The sequence below is a fragment of the Labrus mixtus genome, chromosome 8 (genome assembly GCF_963584025.1).
Source record: "Labrus mixtus chromosome 8, fLabMix1.1, whole genome shotgun sequence".
NCBI classification, from domain to species: Eukaryota; Metazoa; Chordata; class Actinopteri; order Labriformes; family Labridae; genus Labrus; species Labrus mixtus.
This window is the reverse complement of record NC_083619.1, coordinates 8,463,200-8,490,290: the sequence shown is the minus strand read 5'-3', so window position 1 is coordinate 8,490,290 and position 27,091 is coordinate 8,463,200. Positions and strand designations below refer to the sequence as shown.

Here is a 27,091-nt window from a genome sequence, read left to right as displayed (position 1 = left end):
GTGAATAGATGCACACTGTACTAATTTAAGCACACTTAATGAAAAGCAGCTGACGCACATCTTGGAAGCATTTTGTATTCTCTTTCTGTGGAAGATGGAGGTGGGTGGAGTTTTACTACATCTGGTTCACTTCGGCGTCCAGACATGACCCTGAACATAAAAGCAAGTGGAGGGAGGGGTAATCTCCACTCAATTTTTCTCCACGCTCAAAGAGGCACAGTGCCATCTAGCGTTCATTGTAAGTAAATCCTGGAACGATTTAAACTTTGGAAAACTTGGGGTACATTTCCATGGAAGGAGGCAAAGAGGTGTGGGCGTGGAGTGCTAATTTGGCAAGGTGTTGATGGGGGTGGATGTCGCACGGTTGCCGTGGAGACCGCCTACATGTGTGTTTCTGTGTTTGTGCTCAAACTGCTGGACTGCACCTGGACTCAGAGTTTCCACTGAGATCACTGTTTCGGGGGAGAGAAAGCTGTGTGAAGGGGGAAGAAAGGGAGGGAAGGAAGGAAAGGAGAGAAGAGAGAAAGGAGGAATGGGGGGCATCTGTTAGTGATCAGTGTTTATTAGCGAGCTCTCATTGTAAATCTGTTGGGTTTCTGGCAATTGTTTAGGGGCGTTTGTACTGTAGTGCATACATTTGAGGATGTCTCAATACCCTGCATTTGGATTGCATTACTCTATTAAAATTGTTAACCAAGAAGTTGGCAGTGTTTTCTATTTTCACGGTTTCTAGGGCGATTGAGTTCAAAGACAGACCCCCCCCCCCCTGTGACTGAGATCACTGAGAAGTCATCATCTCCCCCCCCCCCCCAGGAAACCAAACCAGGTTATGTCCTCAGAAGGCCGACATAAGGCGGCATTATATCTTGAGAAAAAAGCCATTGCAAAAACACACATGCTTCCTGAAGCTGAGAGGTTCTGTGTAATGAGTGTTGGCAGAGAGGGTGCAGCAGAGTTTCCACAGGATCCTGATGTTCAGTGGAGAAGATTAGCAGCATTTCTGAGTCAGAGAGAAAGAAGAAACAGAGCAGAGTACATCCAGTGTCTCCAGCATGACAGCATTTTACAGTTTGTGGGTTTTTTAACATCTTGAGATGTTTAACACACCACCACATTTAATCCTTGGGGTTGATCCCAAGGCAGAGTGAAGGGCAGAGATTTGGGGTCTGTTTGAGAGAACATGACTCAGATGGCACTTTACAAACGTGGCCACGGATGAGATGAAACATGGTATAAGGGAGAGAAAAAACCCAGCTCTTCTTTTCCAGGGAAAAAAACATTAAAGTCAAAGCAGCAGAGATGGAAGAGATTCATCACGATGCACCTTTTACCATACGACTTAAAAAAAGAATCTGCCTGAGGTACAAGTTAGAAGCATGGTACTGGAAATGATGGAACAAACTTTACTGAGCTTAAGAGGCAACACACAAACTAAAGAGTGCATTCCCCCCCCCCCCCCCATCATGGGTTCAATCACTTGAGATACCACAAGGCACCAGTCGTAACATCAGGAAATTACAGTCCAATCAAGACCCTGAACCACACCCAATAGAGTTAATGACAGGAAATGATTCGCAATACCTTCCGCTGCATTAGTGCCCCATCAATCTCCGTCTCCTCAGACATCTCGTCTCAAGTTAACAGAGCAGCATAAACAAAAATCTGATCTTTTTGTAAATTTAGAATCCATGTTTAAAAGTTGAAACTGCCTGATCAGGCGAGAAAGAAGGGCAATGATCTCCTGCTGCCACCTAGTGAAACTCTGTCCTAATCCTAATGTCTCAGATGTTTCCCTCTGAAAAAGAAGTCCATATGCACCATGTAGAACCAAGGTCTTTTAATTGGAGATTCACAGATTTTGCAAACCATGGTGGCACAAAGAAAAGGCCCATCGGAATAAAGTCATGTCATGTTGAAATAAACAGTACCATCATTATATCTTTGCACTCTTACAATAATTGTCTTTCTGCGTATTTACAGTCAACACTTTAATTTCTACAACTTTTGAGGCCTTTCCAAAAAAAAATAGATTTTCACCAAAAGTACAATTTCTGAACACTCAAGTTTCCCATCAAATTAATATCCAGAACCTTGTCCACACATGTTTCATGCACAAGTGGCTACAATGAGAAAAACAAGAAATCAAAGCTCAGGGAAAAGCCTGGAAGGCAATTAAAGAAAAACATACCGTTTGTTTGTGCTGATGTTAAAGGAACGGGTCGACACTTTTCATACTTGCTGATTTTTATGGGAAGGTTGAAAACATCTGTTCATTAAATATGAAGCTAAAACCAACAACCAACATGCTCAGCTCAGCACCTGGAATGGACACATAAATAAAAATCATAACCTTCATCTTTGAAGCAAAAAGATTACTAACTCCTCTTCACCTCAATTTGTGATGTTAAAGAAGTTTTATAAAAATAGTTTTTAATCCGTTGCACTTTTTATATGCTCATTTGATTTTTAAAGCAGTAAATCTGAGCATGGTTAATCTGTTTCCCCCTGTTTCCAGTCTTTGTGCTAAGTTAAACTTCCAGTCTTTGTGGTTTCAGCTTGAGAGGGAAATGTGTTTGATTTGCATGTCAACCCCTGGCTATGCTTAATATCGCATATAAGTAATAATTGTCTCAGCATTGTGTTACATTTAACAAGAAAGCTGAGTTCTTCCGCTAGCAGAGCCAGGACTGACTACATGTACCAGGATGCACTGGGTGCAATCAGCCACTATATGTTCTCAGTCTGTTGCATTTGTTCAGCTGTACTCTCTCTGGCACAAATAATCACATTTCATTATAAACGATTCGAAGTACTTTTAAATGCATCCTTGTCCATGACATAGTCTAGTTGGAGTTGTCGACAGTTTAGTTTTGTATCTTGTTTTCAATACCAGAGAAGGTAAAAACACTGAAGCAGCAGAAAAGCCTGAAGTTCTTTAGGGCCACTAACTTTATCAAAAGGATCTGGTTAGCTGCCAGATTTTAGCAGCTGCACCAATCTGCGCCTATCAGACACAAAGAACAGCTGCAACAACAGGAGGCTTTTTCTTTTCAAACTACATCCCTAAATCGACAGACTAAGATTGGTTTAATTCTTCCCATGAAAATATCATCAGAGATAAAAAGTGCTTTCTCCTAAAATGACAAACCCTTCGTTTAAATGTAAACATCGGCCTTAGCTTTGGCTGATGTGACTAAATTGACTTTACAAATGAGAGGATAATTTCCCCTCACTTTCAACAGTGCAACAGAATCAGACAAACCTTCATGTATTGCTTAGTTCAGTCGGTCTATTGTTACTTTAGAGACCTAACTACCTAGTGCATCGTCTCTCGGAGTGTAAAATGTCATTCAAAGGCTTTGCTCCAGTATGATTTGGAGCCTGACTCAGTTCATGTTGGAGTGGCTCTTCAGGTGCCTCCTCAGGTGGTTCAGACAGGTGTAGGTCTTGGGGCAGATCTGGCAGTGGTAGGGTCTGACCCCTGAGTGGTTCAGCATGTGCTGCTTCAGCACGCTTCCATCTGAGAAGGCTTTCCCGCACTGCGAGCACACGTACGGCCGCTCTCCCGTGTGCACGCGCATGTGAACTGTCACCTTGTGTGCCATCGTGAAACCTTTCCCACACACCGTGCACTTAAACGGCCTCTCCCCCGTGTGTGTGAGTCTATGGGTGCGCATTGCACCCATCTGAGAGAACGCTTTCCCGCAGTCGGGACAAACATGTGGCTTCTCTCCGGTGTGAACCCGGGTGTGGCTCCTTAAGCCTCCGGCTGTGGAGAAACACTGGGAGCAGTGTGTGCACTGGTACGGCCGCTCTCCTGTGTGAGTGCGCATGTGCTGCTTTAGGTCGTAGCGGTTTCTGAAGCCGCGGCCGCACACCAGACAGCTCTCCGGTCGGTCATCGTTGTGGCGTAACTCGTGGTTGTTGAGGCATTTTTCAGACAGGAAACACTTGCCACACTCCTGACACTGATACGGTTTCTCATGGTCTACTCTCTGATGGTACTTCAGCTCGCTGATGCCAGGAAACGTCTCATCACAGTATCTGCACCTGAAGCGATGGTTGGGGCTGTAGGGCAGCTGGTGATCGCTCATCTGATGGTTCCTCAGCAGGTGAGCCATCTTAAACGTCTTCCCACAGTGAGAACACTCGTATTTTGTCAGCAGCTGGACGCACTGATGTCTGACTCGCTCATGCAGAGACCTGAACTGACAACCGCACTTTGTGCAGACGTGGGAGGCATTTTTACACTTCCTCTTCCTGTGGCCCGACAGGTGAGCTTCTGTTCGGAAAGCTTTTCCACACTGAGAACATTTGTAAGGCTTCACCGCCGTGTGGAACCTCTGGTGCTCCAGAAATTCAAAGCGGTACTTGAAGCTCCTCCCACACAGCGGACAGTTGTGTGTGACCCGTCCTCGGGGGTAGATGGCTTTCAAGGATGTTTTCCTGGAGGACAAAGATGAGGAGGAAGTCCGATGAGCTGAGCCGCTCTTCCTATGTTTCCCTCCGCTCATTAATTTAGCCCTCTCCATGTCACCGAGCTCTTCATGCCTCTGCTGGTGTTTGGACAGACACTTTGAGGAGATAAAGCTCTTCCCACACTGCTTACACTGATACGGTTTATCATGATCCACCTGCTGATGATACTTCAGGTCGCCTATTCCTGAAAAACCCACCCCACAGTGGCTGCACTTGAAGAGCCGGCTTTGGACGTGAGTTAGTAGATGTTCCTTTAAGCTGCTTGACTTTTGAAAACTCTTCCCGCAGTGACCACAGTCGTAGTTACGGCCTCTCTTTGGACAGTGGTGTCTGAATTTGTCCAGTGAGGTTGGAAAACTGTTCCCACATTTGATACACAAATACGCAGCATTTTTGCATTTCCGCAGCCTGTGACCGGCCAACAGCGTGGCGGTTCTGAACGCCCTCCCGCACTCTGAGCAGTTGTACGGCTGCAGCCCGCTGTGGACTCTCTGGTGCTCGATGAGGACTGAGTGATGCTTGAAGCATTTGTCGCACTCCGTGCATTTATGCAGCCCCGACGTCTGTCTCCTGCGAGGAGAGGACGGGATGTCGGTTCTTTTGGGTGATTCTGGGAAGTCGGCTGATGTGGAAGGATTTGTAGACAGCTCCTCGTCGAACATGACGATCTGAGGAACGTCGTTGTTTTCATCATCACAAGCACTCGGGTGGGAGGCGATGGCCACTTCCAGTGACGGAGGGAGGCACAGGGAGGGGATGAGCAGATCATCTGATGGAAACGGAGCTGCAGGGATAATATGAGGAGAATATTACTACAACAAAAAAAGTCTGTGCAGTAGATGAGTGATGTTACTATATACTTAATAATGGACATCAAAAATGAATTAGTGCTGATATAAAGTGAAAACATTGATGCATGTTGACATCTTTCAGATACACTAAACTGTGATTTTTATTTTATCAAAAGGGAATAGATAGATTACCTCTCAATGTGTGAAAAAAAGATTGAACTGAATCTATTGAGTGTGATAGAGAGGACGCACTTTTAACACAGCTCCAGTATTAAGCATGAAACTGATTTCCGGCAGAGTTCACAGCTTTTGCTCATTTTCCACTCTTGTTTGGCCTTTACATGTCCGGTGTAATAAGATGTGAAGTGTTCAGTATTAGATAACCACCACACAGTACAGATATGAGGATACAATCAAACACATGAATCATAGTTTGGAAAAACATTTGATTCAGAAATATGAATTAGAAATCAGTATGAATAGTGTCAGGTAATATTGTGGTTATCCTCTGTGGCTTGATATAATCGTGTGACAGGTTCTATTGAGTGGGCCGAAGATATCATGTCACACTGATCAAACGTCGCAGAGTTAAACTGAATCACACTTTGAGATACCAGCAGTTATCTGATTGTTGTACCAACTATTGTTTTAATATCCTGTTATGAAACTTCATTGAAACTGCTAATGGTGACAACTGTATTCATAACAAAAGTTGTGTACATACCGACACTACTCTTGGCCAGCTTCCCATGGCACTGTTTGCTCTGGAGAAGAAATTTGAGGTCCTCTCCGTTTGACACACACTGCATGTACTCCTCGAGGACAGCAGGGGAAGAACTGATCCAGGACGCAGTCTACATCAGAGAAGAATAAGGAAGGGACTTTAGAATGACAAAGAGATCCTGTTCTATTGGTTCATTTGTTATCCCATCTTTAAGGGAGCACTCACACTAGGTAATCTGTACCGAGCTCAAGCACATTTGACCCCCCAAGTCCACCTTGTTTGACTTGTGTGAGAGCTCCGTACAGTTGCTCATGTATGAACAAAAGCACTGGTACAGAACGTGAACATGAAGTTTAATCGATCCCTGCCTCCATTATCTAGAAATCCTGGAATGTTATGGCGGTATCTGAACAAAGTGACTCAAACAAAAGCCATAAAGTCAGTAAATACTTTCATGTTCTCTGTGTTGATCTGATGTTCTGATGCATCCTTTTTTTCTGAGTCGGCCTGTTTGTAAACTGAGCACGCTTCATGATCACATAAAGCCCTCCATGTGTTGTATTACGACCTTATGTTCAAGAGGTAACCGTGCTCAGGCCCGGTTAGTCCTGGAGCAATGTGAGTGCGGGTCAGCGGGGGGTATGGGGAGGGGGGACAATCGTGCTTCAGCACAGTACAGGAGCAACTTTGCCTACTGTGATTGCACCCTTAGAAATCCTCTTGCACCTGTTTGAAGTCTGGAATCGGCAGCAGCTCCTCCAGTCTAGTGAAGAACTCACTAACCAGAGTCTCCAGAGCTGTGTCAAAGTCAGGACCATACTCCACTGGAAAAACGTTCTGTCAGAGGGAAGAACAAAACAAACCTCATGACTTTGCATTACCACATGTTCAGATACACTCACACACTCACATTTGGTTAAGTCTAACTGTCCAAAAATGTACTGCACAAGCACAATAAATGTCATCTTCATTTTCACCTTCAGGAAGTGCTCTCTGCCATCAGTGTCTTCGATAAGGCCTTGGACCAGCTTCATAAAGTTCGCCTCTGGTGCTTCAATCACAGGATCGTTTGTCTGAGATAGAAGGTACAGTCACATTTCAAACAAACAAAAAAGCAAAAAGATTCAACAAACTATTTCAGCTGCAGCTAACTATATGTTTTGTTAATGATAAATGGAATTATTCTCAACACGTTTATTCAAAACTGTTTTGTGAATAAAATGTCATTAAAGAGTAAAAACACAGAATACAGTCCCTGAGTCTGACGCAATGTCTTTCAGATAATTTGTTAAATCCAAAACACTTAAAACATGACGGTATTCAATTCAATTTAACAACACGAGACCGAGAAAATCTTTTTATCAGATCAATGTGTTATTGGATTCACTGGAGCCCCAGAAGTTTCAAGAAGTAAAAAAAAGATATCTTGTCCACACAAGTGAATTATTTTGAGCGCTCCAGATATTAACTTGTGCGCATGAGATTTTTTCTTTTCTTTTTTGGACTTCAGGGGCTCGGTAGAACAGTCATATAAGGTACAAAATGATTTTTTTAAAAACCGCTCTCACCTCTTCAATGCAAGAAGTCCGGATTCTGTTGAGGTGGGTCTCAACAGCCTTGAGATCTTCAGGGTGTTCAGAACGCAACAGTTCAAGAGTTGTCTACGGGGAAATTAATTCAGTATTTAAATTACTATCATTTCAGTTGAAAAACTCTTGTAATATGCTTCTTTGTAAATTATTTTTCATAATCACAGTATTAAATGATCTTTATTATTGTTAAATGTATCATGTTGCAACTATCACTGGCACTGCTACTGTCCATGTAATTGTCTGTTTAGCATGCTTATGGTTGTGACTTCAATAGTTGCTTCAACAGACACGGTTTATTTGCATTAAAGCCTTACAAACGTTATATTTTCTAGTTCATCTATATTTGATTAAACATTTCTGCACTGCAATTAACACATTTTGGAAAGAAAAAAGCGTACCCTTGCCCTCAGGCCCAGTGAGAGCAGTCTCCCTTCTCTTTTGCTCATCAGTTCAGGAACTGCATCTGTTACCATGGACACGAACTCCTCCAGCTTCCCGTAGTGCTTTATGTTCCTCTGGCGGACCACCTCCCACATTACGGCTGACATCAGGCGGAGTGGAGGGACCAGGAGGGCCAGGGAGGACAGGGGGACACTGAACTCTTCACAGAGACATTACACCAAGTCAAACAAATGAGGATCTTTTCCAATGCTGAGACATACACAGAGTTTACTTGTTGAATATATTCATGTTTTAGAACACGTTTAAATGGTTTTGGGTTTTAGTTGACTTTTCTGTTAACATGCAAAAAAAATCAATCATGCCACATCTTTCACTATCAAAGCTTATTTTAGACGTTTTATAAATGGACTAATGTGTTAAAAGGTAAAATAGAAATGAACTTAATGTTAACTTTAGTCCCTGAACGCAGCACGGTCATCTGTATGATGTGTTATATAATACACATACTCCACACACTGATAACTAATACACTTAATAAATGGTTTAATAATCAGTGTCGTTAGGTCGTGAAACAGATTATGAACTCACTCGCACACGGCTAACCATTAGCATAATGTAAATCGCATTATTTAAAATAAGCACAAATCTTTCAATAAAAACAACATGTATGTACTGCGTTTGATACATATATATATATATATCAAAACCTCCTGGACACTGGTGAAATAAGTTACTGAATGTAGCTTCCGCTTGTTCCCACTGCAAAACGTTAGTTGGTTAGCCACAGTGTCGCTGATGCTGCCTGGTTTGACCGGCTTATTTCTGGGTAAAAACAATCCTTGTTCCAGGGATTAGTCGAGGCCTGTTCCGCTGCGGCCAGACCTTTTCACTAACCGCGTATGTGGCCGAAAATCACAACGTTTGCCGACCTTCGCAAAGCTAATACATACCCATGTCGTTCATTGTGGAATTCTTTTAATAACGAGTGAAAGAAAGATCAACACAGTGGACTATCTCTCATAGTTTGTGTTAGCGTGCTAGCTAGCTGTACAAGGGGCCTCAGGCGCCAACTTCTTCCTGAAACACGTTGTTCATTCTGGTGCGCGTTGGCCCACTCAGTGTTAGCTCACTGGAGAGGGGCTCGTTTTGAGTCACAGAGCAGCCCGGAGAGGACGACTCCAACTCTCTTTACTGTGAAAATGAGAAGCACCGCCCCTCTGCGCAGTCACATAAACTACAAGCAACTTGAGAACTTCAAACAACTTCCCAGTAGTTGTGTTTCTCTTCATATCAAACACAACCAGTGTATTTATGGAAAATGTAATGAACAAATATTTAAACAATACATGTTGCCTTTTATATTTTTAGTTTTTTCCTTTGTCAAAGTTGTCAAATGTACCATGTTCAAAAATGAAAAAAAAAAAAAAAAATGTTTAGATGGATTAAAGTATATTTTTGCTCCTGTCAACAAATGAATCTTGTTCTAACATAGACTAGTTGAGATGTATTGTACATTGATTCATGCCTCTCTTCTCTGCTGTTTTACATTACTTGCTGCTATTTATCATACCTCACTTTAATCAACACTTGTCACTTTATCTTGTCATTCTCTGCAAATACTGTCTCAATTCCCTGCATATTTAACTTCATCATTCATTTTGTACTTGTATATATCCCGTTTTTATTTTTAGTTATCTTATCTTATCTATTCTGTTTAATGTGTATTTTGAGCTTTCTTGTCTGTGCTGCTGCAATGCCCGAATTTCCCCTCTGGGGATCAATAAAGTATTATCTTATCTTATTAGACACTTTTCAACATATGCATTAGGTTTTATGAGAACAAAACAAATAAACCAACATCGACACAGAACACCGATTTCTGCGATATAATCCTTACAAAAGAGATCAACTGTGCGACATATTACACAGAGCATAAAGTCAAAACCACCAGCAGCTAAAACGAAAGAAAGACCATCAGGGGATCAGTGTTGACCTGTTTGCTTTCAAAGTACACTGTGAGTTTTCAAATGTCTCTTCAGGTGATTGGTGCATGTGTAAGTCTTTGCACACAGGTGACAAATGAACGGTCGAACCCCTGCGTGCTTCATGTTGTGTATTTTCAACTCGGCACCGCGTGAAAAACCCTTCCCGCATTCTAAGCAGACATAAGGACGCTCGCCGGTGTGAACGCGCATATGAAGCTTTAGTTTTCCTGCCATGGTGAATCCCCGTCCACATATGGTGCACTTGTACGGCCTCTCTCCTGTGTGGGTGCGCCTGTGAATCTGCAGCTCGCCTGCTGAAACAAAAGCCTTGCCACAGTCAGAGCACAGAAATGGCTTTTCTCCAGTGTGGATCCTCATGTGTATAGTGAGGTTTCCTGACACAGAGAAACGTTTCGCACAGTATGTGCACTGAAACGGCCTCTCGCCTGTGTGACTGCGCGTGTGCAGTTTCAGGTCACTTTTGGTCTTGAAAGCCTTGCCGCAGTAAACACACATCTGTGTCTTGTTTTGCTCGTGACGCACCTCATGTGCTGTCAAACTGGCCACCGAGCTGTAAAACTTCCCACACTGTGCACACTTATGGGACGGCTCAGTTGGATGGATCTTCTGATGGTTTCGCAGCTCTCTCATGGTGGGGTAAACCCGCCCGCACTGTTTGCATGTGTAGGTCCGATCCTGTGTGTGGGTCACTTTATGTTTACACAGCAGGTACATTTTTTTAAAGCTTCTCCCGCACTGGGAACAGTCGAACGTTTGGACATTTTGGACACATCTGTGTCTGAATTTCTCCCGTACTGTTTGAAAGCTTTCCCCACATTTGATGCAGACATAAGCTGCTTTTGTGCACTGAGTCCGCCTGTGACTCGACATGTCAGAAGTCCTCCTGAAGGCCTTTCCACACTGAGAGCACTTGTAAGGGTTTTCACCAGTGTGCACCCGCTGATGCTCCAGGAGTTTATAGCGGTAAATGAAGCACTTTCCACAATGAGGACATTTGTTAGCAACTCTCTTACGTGGACAGCGGATAAGGGAGGCAGACATCCCGGGACTCTGACAAGATGTAGAGGGAGCTTGGCAGGGGGCTGAAGATATGCCATTGTTTTTCTCCACCCTGAAAACTTTAGGATCACTGAGAAGACCTTCTGTTATTCGTTGTGCAATGTTACTGTCCACAATGTTTGTTTCCTCTTCAAATAGAAACCTTGATTCCAGCATCTCTGGGTCTGCTGTCTCCTCAGGAGAAACAGGCTCAAATTGTCTTTGGTTTTCTGTCTCTGTGTTAGATTCTGTATCTTTGGCAGTGGCCGTTTGCAGTGAAGGAGGAAGAGATAATGATGAGAAGAGCTGCTGCTCTGAGTGAGAGGGATCTGCAACGAGGGAAAAAAAATAAACAAGACAATTTCAAATAATGTTTATGCTCTTGTAAACAAACTGCACCATGGCCAGAATCAAAAATTATTTAAAATGATAAAGTATTAAGTCAAATATGTCAAAGGACAGTCCAGGGTGTACCCCGTCTCTCGCCCAGTGACAGCTGGGATCAGCTCCAGCCCCCGTGACCATGAATGGGAAAGGCGGTATAGATAATGGATGGATGGATATCAGAGGATAGTTTATTATACACTGATTTTTTTCTCCTTCCTCAAAACACTTTTATATCAACTTTAGTGGTAAATAGAAAAAACATGAAAATCTTCACATGCTAAACTGGAACTAAGTTCTCTGACTCATCATTTCAGCACTGATATGATCACAGAGGACACCTGTCAACCCCTCCACCACTCCTTCTACTTACTGCCATCGGGCAGACGCTACAAAGTCCCTCTGGCTCAGAAAACCTCTACAAGACATCCTTCATTCCCTCTGCCATAACCACCCTGAACAAAATGAAATAGACACTTTTTATGAGACGTTAACGGTCCACTTTTTATTGTCTCTATTTTGTGTTGGGTTTTTAAAAGTGTTTATAATGTAACTTATGTTTATTGTTTTGGGAAAGACAACAAAGTCTATCTATCTATCTATCTAAAACCCTTAGCGCCCCTCCCTCCTTCCCTCCACCCTGACCTTCATCCCTTCACCCCCTTCATCTATCCCCCCTCAATCTTCTGATCAACCTTGCTCATAACATCTAGTGAACTGTATCATGTATGGATGGTGATGGATGTGTATGCACATCCTGTGGACAAACACAAACAGAACACTGCGTGATGAACACATGGTTTATTCATTTGGCCCCTGGCTGTAATTCCGGACAGACTTACCGCTGCTATGCTTGTTGGCCACTTCACCTCGGCAGGCCTTGCTCCAGAGCAGCACTCTGAGGTCGTCCTCTCTGGACACACAATGCATACACTCCTCCAGCACAGAGGGCGTGTCACTGATCCACACTGCAGTCTGGATCAAACAAGCAAAACTATTACTTGACAGACTGGAAGTACACAAACAATCTCTGGAAATGCAAAGAAACCTGCCGTTTAACATCACGAGATGTTTTTACCTGCTTAAAGTCTGGTATGCGCAGCACTTCTTCCAGCCTGGTGAAGAACTCACAAAGCAGTGTCTCCAAAGCTGAATCAAAGTCGGGCCCGTACACCACAGGAAACACATTCTGTCAGAATACAAAAGGTCCGCTCAAGCAACTTTTCACAACTACACAAACTGCTTTTTTTTATGTCAAAACTAACAATGATGCAGAAGCAGAGACCCACCTTAAGAAAATGTTGTGTTTCTTTTGGGTCCTCCAAGAGTCTTTGAACAAGCCTGACAAAGTTCTCTTCAAGATCTTCATCTCTTTGAAGAACCTGTCAAGTCAAATAATAAAAGTTTATATCAGTTTTAGACCGGCTCTTTCTGTAAAGTGTCCTGAGATAACCTTTGTAATGATTTGGGGCTATATTATTAAAAATGTATTTATGTTTAAAATATATGAAAACATCTCAAATACTCCCCGAACCTACAAAACAATATAATACCATAAATGGAAACATATTCACAGACCTGCTTTGAGCTGGATGACAGCAGCATCTTCAGGTGTGTTTTCACAGCAGTGAGATCCTCGGGTTGTTCAGAACTCAACATCTGTAGCATCATCTAGAGGAAACATTCGGCAAGCGTCACACACACAACAAGCCAAGACGGCAAGCTACCAGAGCTACAGGGAAGATCTTTGTTAATATGACATGATACAGTATGTCTTAGGTTTAAAATACAAAGGTTGGAAAGTGCAAGAGAACCTAATAATATAATGGGTTTGCACTATGACACTGTTTTGAAGATGTCAAATCTAGACGCTCTAAAGCTTCCCTTTAATTACTAAATTTAAACAGTTAACAACTTCAGTTTTAAGTGACCTTAAGTGACATTGTGCGGCGGCAGTAGCTCAGTCTGTAGGGACTTGGGTTGGGAATCGGAGGGTCGCCGGTTCAAGTCCCTCTGAGACCCCTCCATTAGTGCATGTCCATAGGATCCTGTTTGTGCATGTGTGTGTATTTCGGCCTATGTTTGTGTAGCACGTTTACCAGACAGAGTGTAAAAACGAATTTAACCTCGCGGGATCAATAAAGTATCAATTATTAGTTTAAGTTTTGCAAAGTGAACCTCAATACATTATTGGAATAAAGTCGTTCTGTCATTATCAGCAATATAAAAAGACAGAAGTATAAAGACATCGGGTGCATCTGGATGTCTCACCTTTGCTCTTAAGCCCAGAGTGAGTAGCCTCATCTGTCTGTCTGTCAGCAGGTCAGGGATGGCTTCAGTTACCATGGACACAAACTCCTCCACTTTCCCGTAATGCTTCATGCTCCTCAGATGAACCACCTTCCACATCACGGCCGACATGACCCGCAGAGGAGGAGCCAGGAGCCTCAGAGAGGAGAGAGGCAGAGGACCATCTGCAGAGAGGAGGTGACAGAAGCATCAAATACAGTCACCTGTGTGGAAAAGAAACACCTGCTTCAGAGAGCTGACAGGTCACACTAAGAGCAGAGAGCAATAACACGACATCTGAGCAGACAACAGGAGTAAAGACTAAAAGTATTCAATGAATTTAAATGGATATCAAGTTGAGTATTTGAGGGAAGCCTGCTCCTGATTGGATGTTTGTTTTTTTAATAGTAAAGCTTCCTGACGACTGAATACGGACAAAGTTGAACAAAATAGGCCTTTATATGTTCAAAAGCTTTATTCAGTACTTTTATTTTTCATTGGATATGTGTATGTTTATTTGACACACTTAAACTAATGGCTGCATTAAAATAAGTTATCATTTAATTATTCATTTTGGCTAAACGGGGATTTGTTAGAGATGCAAAGTTAAAACATTTTCTCAACGAAGTGTAAAACGTAATTATTCTCTTCCTTATATAACTTAAATTAATTTTAAAAAAATAGTTTGTGATCACAGGACTGAGAGGAAGTTAGCAGACAAGCTAACACCGTCAAAACTAAGTGACATGATCAAAGATAAAATTAAAAATGTTACCCATTTTATTCCCCTGAAGACCTCTAGGAGAAGAAACTACAAATAACCGTTTCCTGAATAAAAATATCTCAATTCAGCAATGACGAGCTGTGAAACATGTGAAAGTTTCTAACCAAACAGCTAGCTGCTGTTTCTTCTTCTTTGGTGTAGGTGTCTGAGACAGTGTCGTAGTGCTGCCCCCTGCTGTTTGATATCTATGGTATTTATAAAGGTGTATAAACCAGTATGTATCACAAATGATTCATTTGTTCTTATCACTGTGGCATGAGACATTGAACATGTGTTGAGGAAAAAATTCTTCACATCTAAATAGATAAATTGAAGGTCACATATTATGCAAAATACACTTTACCATGATTTTCTGGCACTAATATGTATTTCTAACTTGTCTAAAAACACTACAATTATGAGGAAAGTACATCCTCTCCATCTTTGCTCCACTTTTCAGAAAATTGTGTGCTCAAACAGCCCGTTTGGCCCGTGTGACATCACAAAGGGCAGTAACTGTGTCAAAGAAACAGATTCAGGGGCGCCGATGGCCTTGCAGTTATGTTGCGCCCCATGTACGGAGGTTGTAGTCCTCTAACCCCACAGATGAAGTAGACTGTCACCAAAGGAGCTGCCCAGTGCTCTTACAGGGCCATGCAAGGGTTGGAAAAAGTGCTCTCTCAAGCATTGGTATTGTGCCCCTTCCTCACCTTTGTATGTTTTTTTATATTTTCTCAGGCCCGTGGCGAGACTGTCAGCATGTTTTGGAATCAGGTGAGTCCACCAGTGGGATCTACCTGCTCCGACCACAGAGCGCCAACCGCCTTCTGCAGGCGTGGTGTGAGCAGAGTCAGGCTCAGGGAGGCTGGACAGTCATCCAAAGGAGACAGGATGGGTCTGTCAACTTCTTCAGGACTTGGGAGCAGTATAAGGTGATTCCACACACCTGCAAGCCTTCAAAACACCCCTCTGTTCAATGTTCATTTTATGGAAGAGAGTCTACAGCCAAGCTAGCACTGGCTAATGTTGGATAGCTAACATGATGATGTCAAGTAGGTACAACATTGACCGTATTCTTCATTAGATGGTGCATTTATTTTCAAGCCTGAACAAGAATCAGATATATTGTCAAGTCAATCTGTCCAGCAGATGTTGAATTGAGTAGTAAAATAAAAGAGCTGTCACACTTAAAGTAAAGTCTGGGTCAACAAAAGTCTCAATGCCTGAGAAAAAAAAACTACATTTTCTCATAATTCGGTCTGGATCAAAGACGTGGACAAAGGAACAGACCTACATAGTTCATTTAATCTGTTTTTAGTTTCTAGCAAAGCTTAAAAATCTAGAACTCATGGATGAACATATCCTCAGCTTAAAGTGCTGTGTTTGGGTTTTTACAGCAAGGCTTTGGGAACCTAGATGGGGAGTACTGGTCTAGAACACCTCTACTGGATGACTAAGCAGGCCCAGTATAAGCTACGGGTGGCTCTGGAGGACTGGCAGGGCCGACAGGTGTTTGCAGAGTATGACAGCTTCCACCTGGAGCCGGAGAGTGACTGGTACCGACTGCGGTTAGGACAATACCAAGGCACTGCAGGGGACTCCCTCTCTTGGCACAACAACAAGGCCTTCACCACTCTGGACCGAGACAAGGACAGCTATACAGGTCTGCTCACTTCCTGGATCTGTTAGTGCTCTGTCTGCATTTTGACTGTTTCCTTAAATAACCCTGTTCACCTGCTTTGTCACCAGGTAACTGTGCTCATTTCCAAAAGGGAGGCTGGTGGTACCACATGTGCGCCCACTCCAACCTGAACAGTGTGTGGTATCGGGGCGGACACTATCGCAGCTGCTACCAGGACGGGGTCTACTGGGCAGAGTTTCATGGAGGGTCCTACTCTCTGAAACGTGTTTCCTTGATGATCAAGCCCACATAACATTTCTTTATTATGGACATGTATGAAAAACACTGTAATGAACTGAAGCAGACTTTTCCTCAAAGAGTATATTTCACTGAAGACCCTGTAAAGCAGCGCCAAGCGGCAGACAGTCCTATGTCTGACCTACAGTATAAAGCAAACAATTAATGGGTGTGAACAATTTCACTTTTTAACCTTAGAAGAAAATGTTTGTACAACACTCATGAATGATGACATCCTGTCCTTCTTTCAGTCTGTGCAATGTAATGCTTATGTTGAAAAGTGCAAAGTGACATCAGCCAGAGGTGTGGTGATGATGGGCGCACTCTGAAGATAGCTCTGCTGCTGCTCCAACAGCATGACATATAATGGATCAAGGAAGATAGTTTGTTATATAGTAAAAAGCAGTATAAAGTATAAAGTAAAAGCTCTTCCCATTTAAAGGAACGATTAATAGCCTGTGTTGACGCACATTTTGACAATCATAGGCAGGACGCATGTATGCATTTAGTGTTGCAAAAGTTGGTAAAACACAACATTTCAAGATGGATTTCAACATCTGTAAAAAAAAAAAAGACATAGTAGAGCACATTGCACATCAGAGTTTCCTGCATGATGATCGGGATAAAAACTGAAGTAAACCTTAGTGAGCTACAGGAAAGACGGGGACTCCGCTGCTTGTGTTGGCTTTAGAGATTCAAATAATTATTGAGATTATGAAAGTAAATGTTGTTTTTTTTTCATGCTAAATTTGGAATCATCTACTTTAAACAACTAAAAACACCCTGATATGCTTACAGCTCCACAGACCAGCACAGCACTCATTAGTGATCATATTGTCAGGGGCCTCTTCCTCTCTTAATATCCTCATTTTGTAGACAGTTGAATATTATTTCTGGTATACACATTTAAATCTTTCCCATCTTTGCTGTGCACAAGTTTTGATTAAAAAAGAATTAAAGGCTTGTCTTTTATCGACGCCTGTCCCAAATTAAGGCAGGGTCATAAAAGCCCAGGCTAGTTATTGAAGTTTTATGGTATATAAATTCATAATTAAACATTTTTGATGATTAGAGGGTCAGATTGTCAGAGGTCCTCTTCTGTTCACAGGCTGCAAATTGAGCAGCCAAGGGTGTCTGTTTATTAAGTCTTCACACATTCTTTGGAGACTTGTGTATAGAAAATGTCACTGGAAACAGTCAAACATGTACTGTGTGGAGATATTTGTCTTCTGTTGCCATTTTCTGTGATGTTTCTCATTTCGCTTTCGATATATAATTTTCAATAAATTATGCCAAGTAGGCTAAGCTCCTTTATGACCGATTTTTCAAACACTTGAGAAGAGGGTTTCATCTGGTTTCTCAGTTATGAGCCAACTGTTGTTGTGTCATATCTCCTCTTACAGTTTCCTGTTCACCAGGGCGTTGACTTTGCTTCTGTGTGTATTTATTTTATTCTCTCTGCTACCTCCTCAATCTACCTGCTTCCTCTCGCGTGCTGATCCAGCATGCAGCCTCTCAGGACGCTCGGCCCTCTCATGCTCATGATTTTACTGTGTGGTGAGTGATGCTTTACAATAGTTCTGTGTAGGACTTCGAAGTTACACGTTATTTGGTGATGTGTCTAGGAATAAACCTTTAGAACACTGGGGTAGTTTTCCCTTTTGCTTTGTGTTTTAATAGCTCAATGTATTAGCAGTGGTGCTAAGCGCTTGAAAATGTATTCTAGATAATCATTCTTTATACAAGAATTCACAACAATCTTCCGCGTTGTTTGCTGAGAGACACGCTGAGAGACACGCTGAGAGACACGCTGAGAGAGACGCTGCTTACACTCTGATGATATCCCTGTATTACTGTTTTTAAACGATAACATTGGATTTCGAGTGGATTTTATACTTTGTTATAACGTGTACAGCAATCGGAAACGTATTGAGTTATTTTTTAACTCTGGCCGTGGCAAGTTGCTTCCTAGTTTGTTTTTAGCATTGCTAACAGACTTGCTCACCGAAGGGCCGATCTGCTACAGTGACTTACTCCCTGGGTACCAGGACCCCAGGAGTCATGCCTTCACTCACCTCACCGTCTGGCTGCGACAGCTGTCTTCGCCTTACCCAGAGAATCTCCGAGCTTGAAGGGAGAATATCCATCTTGTATCAGCTCAAGGATGAAGAGCGGATTTTGGACTCCTTGGTCGCAATTGGTCCCACTATCACCTCTCCGACGGCCGGACAACTGGACTCCACTGTTCCATGCTTGGACATAGCCGCCGCACAGTCTGTTGACCACTGGGTCCAACTCGGAGCTAAACCCAAAGTCCCTGTAAGCTCCACTCCAAGCCAGAAAGAGCCATGGGAGGTTGCCCGGAAAAGTAAACACGGTGGGAACCCCCCAGTCCGCCCTACTCCACTGTCAGCTATCCGGCTCTCGAACAAATTTGCCATCCTGGACGACGAGGATTTTCCCCCGCTCGCCGGCCGCTGTGCGCCCCGGTCATCTCTGGAAAAGGCCTCGCCTCCACTTCCCACGTCCTTGCCAAGTCGATCCTCCTCCCATGCTGACCGTTGCTCCAGACTCAGAGCACCCTCGCGACCGGGGTGCATGCAATTCACCCCTCGCCCCGTGGTGAACTCTCCGGTTCGGGTCCCCGAACCAAAGCCGACCCGCTCTGACCGACGCGCCGTATCCCCATGGCCCAGCTGGAAACATGTCACTGCTCGCCGTGATCATGCTGCGGCTCCAAACTCCTGGTCCACCGCTCCGGCCTCTTTGATTATTGGTGATTCCATAATCAGAAGGATCAAATCCAAAACGGCCATGACGTACTGCTTCCCCGGTGCCAAGGTTATGGATCTGGCTCAACGAATCCCGGCTCTCGTGAGTAAACATCCTCATGCAAGAAATGTTATCATCCACGTCGGCACAAACGACACCGCCAATCACTGAAGCGCGATTTAATCATCTTTTTAATGTACTGAAGGACTGCAAAAAATCAGTTTTTATCTCAGGACCGATCCCCTCATTCCATCGAGGTGTAGGCCGCTTCAGCAGGTTGCTTAGCCTCAACACCTGGCTACAATATGTGTGCTCCTCAAACAACCTTGTTTTTATTGATAACTTCAATATGTTCTGGGAGCGTGCATCCTTTTTTAATAGAGATGGCATCCACCCAAATCCTCAAGGCAACCACGCGCTAGCCTCAAACATGTTCTATGCCATCGCCTCCACGGGATGCACATGACGAATTGGCCGTTCTGCGCACCTGGACACTAGTGACCGGAACTCTCTCTCCTTACCACTGGCATCGTCCAGATGGCTCCCATAGCTCCATCTACTGGTGTATGAAGCCACTTCTTTCCACTGAAATTAGGCAGGATCTAGATTCTCAGGTGAGCCCTATTATCAACACTCTCTGCTCTCCAGTATTTAGCATCCCTGTACTCATCACCAGTGTCCGTAAGCACTGCCAGTTCCTCCCCAGCACAAGTTTTTGTAACCAGGATAACTTAGTTCTAATTAAACCAAAACCATTGCCATCTGCTAGTGGGCCCTCCTGTGACTCTGAGCAAGTTTTATTTAACCCACAGACTTTTAAGTCAAGAAATGGCTTAGGTTTTATGCATTTAAATATTAGAAGTCTTTGTGCTCAGTTTAAATTAGATCATCTGAAAACTCTTGTATCACAAACTGACCCAGATATCCTTGTGCTGACAGAAACTTGGCTTAAAAAGAGTATCCATGATTCGGAAGTTGCAATAAATAATTACAACTTGTACAGAAAAGACAGAGAGGGACGAGGAGGTGGCGTGGCTATATATGTAAAGGACTTTATATCTGTTACTGTTTTAAATACCGTCTCTATACCTCACTCGTTTGAATGTATTGCTCTACAAATTCAAATCTCTTGTAACAGATCATTGACTGTGCTAGGTGTATATAGACCACCATCAGCTAATCCCAGTGCTATTAATCAATTAACAGAAATGTTTTCTCAGTTCAGTACTTCAGAAATCCTGGTTTTGGGTGATTTTAATTTAAATTGGTTGTCAAATGATTCATTGAGCTTAAAGGAGATGTGTGACAATCTAAATCTATCACAGATCATAACTGAACCAACTAGACCTAATTTGAAAGATCCCTCAAAATCAACATTGATTGATCTAATTTTTACTAATAGAAGGGACAAAATTACAGCCTCTGGGGTCTTCTCCCTAGACATCAGTGACAATTGTCCTCTGGCATGTATAAGGAGTGCTAGACTAGCAAAATCTAAGCCCAGGATTGTACTCAAGAGAAATTTTAGAAATTTTAATGAACAGGTGTTTTTTAATGACATTGTGAACAGTAATATATGTCAAACATCTGAAATACCTGATGTGGATCATGCACTTGAATATTTTACAAATACATTTCTTGAAATTATTGACAAGCATGCACCTTTTAAAAAGTTAAGGGTTAAAGATAGATCAAGCCCATGGTTCTCCACTGAATTATCATTACTTTTAAAGGAAAGGGACAAAGCCTGGGCATTAGCAAGAAAGACAGGCACAGCAGCCCATTGGCTTTTATTCAGACAACTCAGAAATAAATGCACATATTCACTGAGAAAAGCTAAAACCTCTTATCACCAGGAGTTGATTTCTAGTTGCTCTTCAAACCCATCAAAATTCTGGAAAGCAGTGAATATAAACAAAAATAAATCCTCCCCATCTCTCCCTTCTTATGTTACTTTAAATGAAGGCCAAACAAATAAAACTTCAGATATTGCCGTGCCTTTAACCTCCATTTTGCTGCTTCTGGGAGTCAGTTTGAAACATTGTACTCTGGAAACACTGTTAATATCCGGCCGCTGGCTCATATTCCTACTTCCCACAACCATTCCCCTAAATTTACTATACAGGCCTTCACTTCCTCTGCTGTAATGGAGGCTCTGCACTCTATAGATATTAGGAAAGCAAGGGGAGAAGATAATCTAGAGCCGTACTTTTTAAAACTCTGTGCCCCTCTAATCAAGGAACAAATTTCCTATATTTTTAATCTTTCAATCACCACTGGAGTTGTCCCTCAGGTTTGGAAGTCAGCACACATCGTCCCTCTGCATAAGGGCGGCGACAAAAACAAACTCAACAACTACCGGCCGATCTCCAAACTGTCCAGCCTCTCTAAAATCCTGGAGACATTAGTCAATAATCAACTAAAATCATTCCTTTCAAGAAATTCTGTATTAAGTCCTCACCAGTCTGGGTTCAGAAAAAAACACAGCACCACATCAGCAATTACCTTTGTCATAAATAATATTGTATCTGCTGTTGATCAAGGGAAATACTGTGCTGCCCTCTTTGTTGATTTAACTAAAGCGTTTGACACTGTTGATCACACCATACTCCTGCAGAAGCTACATGATGTTGGTTTTGACAACTCTTCATTTAAATGGTTCCAGAATTATCTGTCTAATAGATTGCAATGTGTGACTGTACAATCTGATCGCTCTGAATACTTACCACTATCAAAAGGGGTTCCACAAGGTCCTGTATTGGGTCCTGTGCTGTTCACGATCTATATTAATAATATTGCTTCTGTATTTACAAATTGTAAGGCCCATCTCTACGCTGACGACACAGTTTTGTATTGTTTTGCTGAGACTGCACACTTAGCAATGGAAACTTTAGAAGAAGCACTTCACAAATTACAAAATGCACTCCTTGATTTAAAATTATTACTGAATGCAGAGAAAACTAAATACATGCTCTTTACACGAGCCAGAAATACCACAGATAATGACTTGCATATAACAACTCTGGAAGGTCACAATATTGAAAGAGTACCTCATTATAAATATCTTGGCATCTGGTTGGATCAATCCCTTTCATTTAAATTTCACATTGATACATTAACCACTAAACTACGACAGAAAATTGGATACTTGTACAGAAACAAAGTGACCTTCCCCTTAGTGAGTAGAAAGCGAATAATTGAAGCCATCTTCCTATCTGTTCTGGACTACGGGGATGTCATTTATAGACATGCTTCTGCCTCCACCCTAAAATCATTAGACACAGTTTATCACTCCGCCCTCAGATTTATCACTGGTGATAAATATTCCACTCATCATTGCATCCTGTACGATAAAGTTGGTTGGCCTTCACTAACAGTTAGACGTGAACGGCATTGGCTGCTATTTATTTATAAATCACTTGTGGGTAATCTACCAGCATACATCACTTCTTTATTAATCTGGGATGATAATCAGTATCAGACTCGATCAAGTGACTGGCTGATGTTAACGGTTCCACATGTAAAAACGAACTTTGGGAAAACATCCTTCACCTATTGTGCTGCACACACCTGGAACACAATACAAAACACATTCAAACTCAATACAATGGTTACTATGGGTCAATTTAAAAACTTGATCACAGCTCACTGTACTCATGAGTGTAAATGTTATTAACTGTAGTTACCTGCTTACTGCTTATTCTTCTGGTCTTATAATCTATGTATTTTGTCTTCGTTGTTTTTCGTCTTTTTTGTCTCTTATTCGTTTTAATTGTACTCTCAACGTCATTGTAAATGAGGGCTTGCCCTCAATGATTTCTTGAGAATAAATAAAGGTAAAAATAAAATGAATTTCCTGTAAGTGAGGTTCTGTTATAAAATGATAAGGATAGGATGACATGACCAGTGGAGTCAGTTTCATGGATGAATTCTGTGGTTTTTTTTAAGAGAATTAGGTGAAACAGATAAAATTCTAAAACAAACATTCTTTATAAGGTTCAACTTTGAGATATGAAATGGGTGTGATAGGTGTTATAATGTCAGTGTTTAAAGAAAAAGAAAACTTCCTCTTTTTAACTGCCAAGAAATGTGTTTGTGTGTGCGCAGAGAGTTTCTATTTCTAGAAACAATGCAATTTTATTAATATACAGAGCTTCATGCTTTTATAGCCAAGATGACGGTCCCTGTAGTCATGACCACCCCAGAGGCAACAACACCAACACCGACTTACCCAGAGGTATCAACATCAGCCGCCCCCAGAGGTGAACATCTGTGTTACTATGGTAAAGGACTGATAGTGTACAATAAAAGGAAGCTTTGATTGAACATGCCCGCTTTTGAATTTCAGGTTGCCCTCTCGTATTGACACCTCCCAAAATTGTGGTGAAATTTGGAGATCCAGCTACAGTGAACTGCAGCACATCAGCCCCAGATGCTTATGTAATGGGCTGGGAGTCAACAGTAGGAGGCACAGGGGCTGTAAATCCACCGGCAGTCACCTGGAGGGTTAAAAAACTGGAAGAGTGGACCATAGAACCTAAGTGTTTCGTCACTACAGAACGGGAGCAGTGCATTGTGATGCCAGAGGTCACTCTTTACAGTGAGTACCACTGAGTTATCTTCTGTCTTCACCTCCATAATGCAAATGTCTGTGCATATATCTTGTACCATGTCTACATTATTTTCTTTTTTATTTATTTACAGAAACTCCCGACATGGTGTCAATCTCTGCAATGAATCCTGGACCGATGGTAGAGGGCAAAGACTTTTCCCTGATATGTAACATCTCCAATGTGGCTCCTGTTGGGAACCTCAAAATACAGTGGTACAGAGGCGCCATACATGTGCACAAGCAAACAATTAATAACACCATTGTGACCCCACTCAGTGTGTCTCCTACCCTGAGAATCACACCTAGGAGAGGTTTTGACCAATCAGAGTTTAGATGCATTGCTGAGCTTCATCTTGGACCGTATGGTCCACGGCCAGTCCCGACTATGACCTCATTGCCTTACATAGCTGATGTGCACTGTGAGTTTCCGCTTATCTTTTAATTGTCATATTATGTTCACTAGCCAAACATCCCTACTAATATCAGTTTTCATTATATATTGCTGAATTGGGATTTTATGTTTCTGAAATCATCTTTTCCTCAGATCTCCCCATTTTCAAGGAAAGTTACATTAGAGAGATTACCCTGGCCCAGGGTGAAAATATGACTTTTAACTGCACTGCTGAGGGCAACCCTTCCCCTATGATGCAATGGAAGTTCCCCTCTGCAATGAATGCGAGAGAGACCACTGGGGGGAATATCAGCATCATTGGAGCCACGTCTACCAATGCTGGTGTTTACATCTGTAATGCCACGAATGACATTGGGACTGTGACAAGATCTGTCACAGTGATAATACTAAGTAAGAGCAGATCACGTTTTGTTTAGCTGATGTTCATTTTTACACATAAGTTACATTTATGGCACCAAGAAGTAAGAAGTGCACTTTGAATTAATGCTGTTTTTTTCTATCTTACAGGTAAAACTAGTGCGGGTCCCTCATGGTATATATGGGTTATTGTTATTGTTTGTGTGGTTGTCTTGCTCAGCATCACCGTGGTCATTCTCCGACATCGCCTGAAAAAAATGCCACGGATGATATCCCAATGACAGATAAGCCTGAAGCTTAGGATATGAATGACTTGATGGATATCAGTGTGGGGACTGATATCTTAAGAAAACATATTGTTCTATCAGCATGGCAAAATGGCCTGTAAATTTTGTATTTTCTAACCTTTTTTAAAACACAAAATGTAACTAACTATAGAGTAATCTAGTGAAAATGATCAGTGATCAGGCGAATCCTAACATTTATTTTAATTTGTCATTCTCTAAAGTCTAACATATATTTTTATCTTTTTAAATAAACACAGTAACCTGTATTGATGTGTTGTGTTTTTTCAATTTAGGAAGCCTTCATTGCTCACTGGACAATAATTGACATTGTTTGTATTTATGGTTTCAAATTTTGTGTCTTGGATTTTTGTCTGTTCCCGAGTTTGTTTTCTATTGAAATGTTATGTTAAGAAATACACCAAACAAAACAAAATATTGCAGCTGCTTAATACAAAAAACAAACAAAATAAAAACAGAACAATGGTGACTTTAATGACTGATGTGCTTAAACTAACATCAGTCATATAGGCCTGTAGCTTAGGATGTAAGATGTTTTTTTAGTAAAAAAAAACAAACAAAAAACAGGTCAATCTTCAGCTTGTTATTTATCAATTCGGGGTTTAAACAACTCTCGGCACGGTGTCTTGCGCAATGTAACGTAAAAAAACACTATAACACTCTTTGATTTAAAGGTCCCATATTCTGCTTTTTCTGGTTTTATATGCTCTTTAGTGTGTTTTCCATGTGTCCTGTGCATGTTTAGGCACATCTATTTGCAAAAATTCAAAGTCTGCGGAAACGCGGCTTCTCCTACGTCCTCCTGTTAGCTGTAGCATTAGCCGCATGTAACGCTCAGTTCTAGCCCCCCTCAATAAAAAATTGTCAGTCCAGCGTCATTATCAGTGTGAGATCACTGATCTAAGTCCATTGGCTCGTTGTGGCAAGCCCTGCAGCTCATGTTGAAATTTCCGAGAAGCGTGCTGAGCAACTAACCAATAACGACAGAGCGGATCGGCAGACCAATCAGAGCAGACTTGGTCCACGTGGGGTCTAACAGTGTGGGCTCAACAGAGCGTAGCTGACGGACTCAGAGCGTAGAGGGAGCAAGGAGGAGCAGTACATGAAAACAGACACTTTTTTTTTCGAACTTTAGCTATTGTGAACGTACAAAAGTAGATACATAGATTAAATATACGAACCCCAAAAAGGACATATGAGCTCTTTAAAGTTTTCAGCCGCCCGTGGCTGTGTGCGCTGGCCCTTTAGGATTTAGGATTTGGGAGTGACGCGGATATGAAAGCTAGTTTATCCCTCTTTCCTTCGCTATGAAACATATTTAAAAAATCTCGACAAACAGCTCATAGCCCAAGTTAATTAGCGAATTAAGATGCTGGCATATGTTATTCGTTAAAGAAATCCAAAACAGAGTGCAAAGTGGTTTCGACTGATTTATCACGTCGGGATTATTGTAGGTTGCAGGGCCGTCTTCCTCCTCCGAGCTGCTACTGGGATAACTTTGGAGAAGTTCTTTGTATTCGGGGGAGTCACACAGCTTGGCCAACAGGCTGAACATGGACTGGGGCACAGACCTTTGGGTGAGTTTGTCCTCTGGCTCGCTTTGGGGGGGGGGGGGGGGGGTCATAGCCTAACTACTGTCAGGGAAAGCAATAATGCGATTACTTAGATAAAGTCCGGTAACGGTGAACGTCATGTTTTTGAAGAACAAAATGTGAGCAGAAGACTCTGGAGCTGCCAGACGGTGCATTCAGGAACACGGTTCCGACTTCGGACAGATTCCTTTAGCGTTTGGAAGCTGCAACAAAGAGAAGGCAAGTTTAAGCTAAATGCCAACATTGTTGCTTTTAAGATGAGTGAAGGAGTTTGAGTCTTGGATTAGTATTGCACATTAATCCGATGCTTTTGTTTTTGTTTGGATGTTGGATTTTGAGGGAAATATGTAACGTTTGTAGTGGAAAAATACTATCTGTCTGTTGCCTTCGTCTGACTTTAAAAGATTAGGATGTTTGTGCGTCATTTAGCAATTAGAAACTGTTTCTCTGTATGGCCTTGGTCTGTATCTCCAACAGGAACACTCCTCAGGATCTGGGTACAGCATGACCTTAGATCAGTGCCCTCCTGACAAAGGAGTTTCTGTTGGTGTTCCTCTGTACCAGGTGCCTTATAGAAGCTTGCATAGATAAATCACCAGGCAAACTAGCAGAAGGCATAGTCACTAGGGCAAGCTGAAACCAATGACGATGTATC

At 42.2% G+C, this 27,091-nt stretch overlaps 3 protein-coding genes and 1 pseudogene across 4 annotated transcripts; 2 read left to right on the top strand and 2 right to left on the bottom strand.

Annotated features, from left to right (window-relative positions):
• Positions 1-1,822: 1,822 nt before the first annotated feature.
• Positions 1,823-9,329, bottom strand: LOC132978770 (zinc finger protein 665-like). Its single transcript, XM_061044074.1, has 7 exons — positions 8,939-9,329; positions 7,985-8,187; positions 7,563-7,655; positions 6,972-7,067; positions 6,721-6,831; positions 5,995-6,124; positions 1,823-5,263 (listed from the first exon to the last, which is right to left on the bottom strand). The coding sequence occupies exons 1-7, from the start codon at positions 8,949-8,951 to the stop codon at positions 3,387-3,389; spliced, it is 2,523 nt and encodes an 840-aa protein (XP_060900057.1). The 5' UTR covers positions 8,952-9,329; the 3' UTR covers positions 1,823-3,386.
• Positions 9,330-9,684: 355 nt separating this feature from the next.
• zgc:171422 (uncharacterized protein LOC100001353 homolog) lies at positions 9,685-14,618 on the bottom strand. 2 transcript variants are annotated; one of them, XM_061044076.1, is made up of 7 exons: positions 14,481-14,618; positions 13,688-13,929; positions 12,995-13,087; positions 12,706-12,798; positions 12,495-12,605; positions 12,259-12,391; positions 9,685-11,361 (listed from the first exon to the last, which is right to left on the bottom strand). In XM_061044076.1, exons 2-7 carry the CDS (start codon positions 13,835-13,837, stop codon positions 9,992-9,994), a joined length of 1,950 nt encoding a protein of 649 aa, XP_060900059.1. In that variant the 5' UTR covers positions 13,838-13,929; positions 14,481-14,618; the 3' UTR covers positions 9,685-9,991. The 2 variants fall into 2 exon arrangements, with proteins under 2 accessions (XP_060900059.1, XP_060900058.1); XM_061044075.1 differs by having other exon boundaries at positions 13,688-13,890.
• A 410-nt stretch (positions 14,619-15,028) lies between these two features.
• Positions 15,029-16,775, top strand: LOC132978449 (angiopoietin-related protein 2-like; annotated as a pseudogene).
• A 1,011-nt stretch (positions 16,776-17,786) lies between these two features.
• Positions 17,787-25,092, top strand: LOC132978769 (intercellular adhesion molecule 1-like). The gene is made up of 6 exons (XM_061044073.1): positions 17,787-17,943; positions 23,328-23,420; positions 23,507-23,758; positions 23,863-24,189; positions 24,315-24,572; positions 24,690-25,092. The coding sequence occupies exons 1-6, from the start codon at positions 17,892-17,894 to the stop codon at positions 24,818-24,820; spliced, it is 1,113 nt and encodes a 370-aa protein (XP_060900056.1). The 5' UTR covers positions 17,787-17,891; the 3' UTR covers positions 24,821-25,092.
• The last annotated feature ends 1,999 nt before the right edge of the window (positions 25,093-27,091 follow it).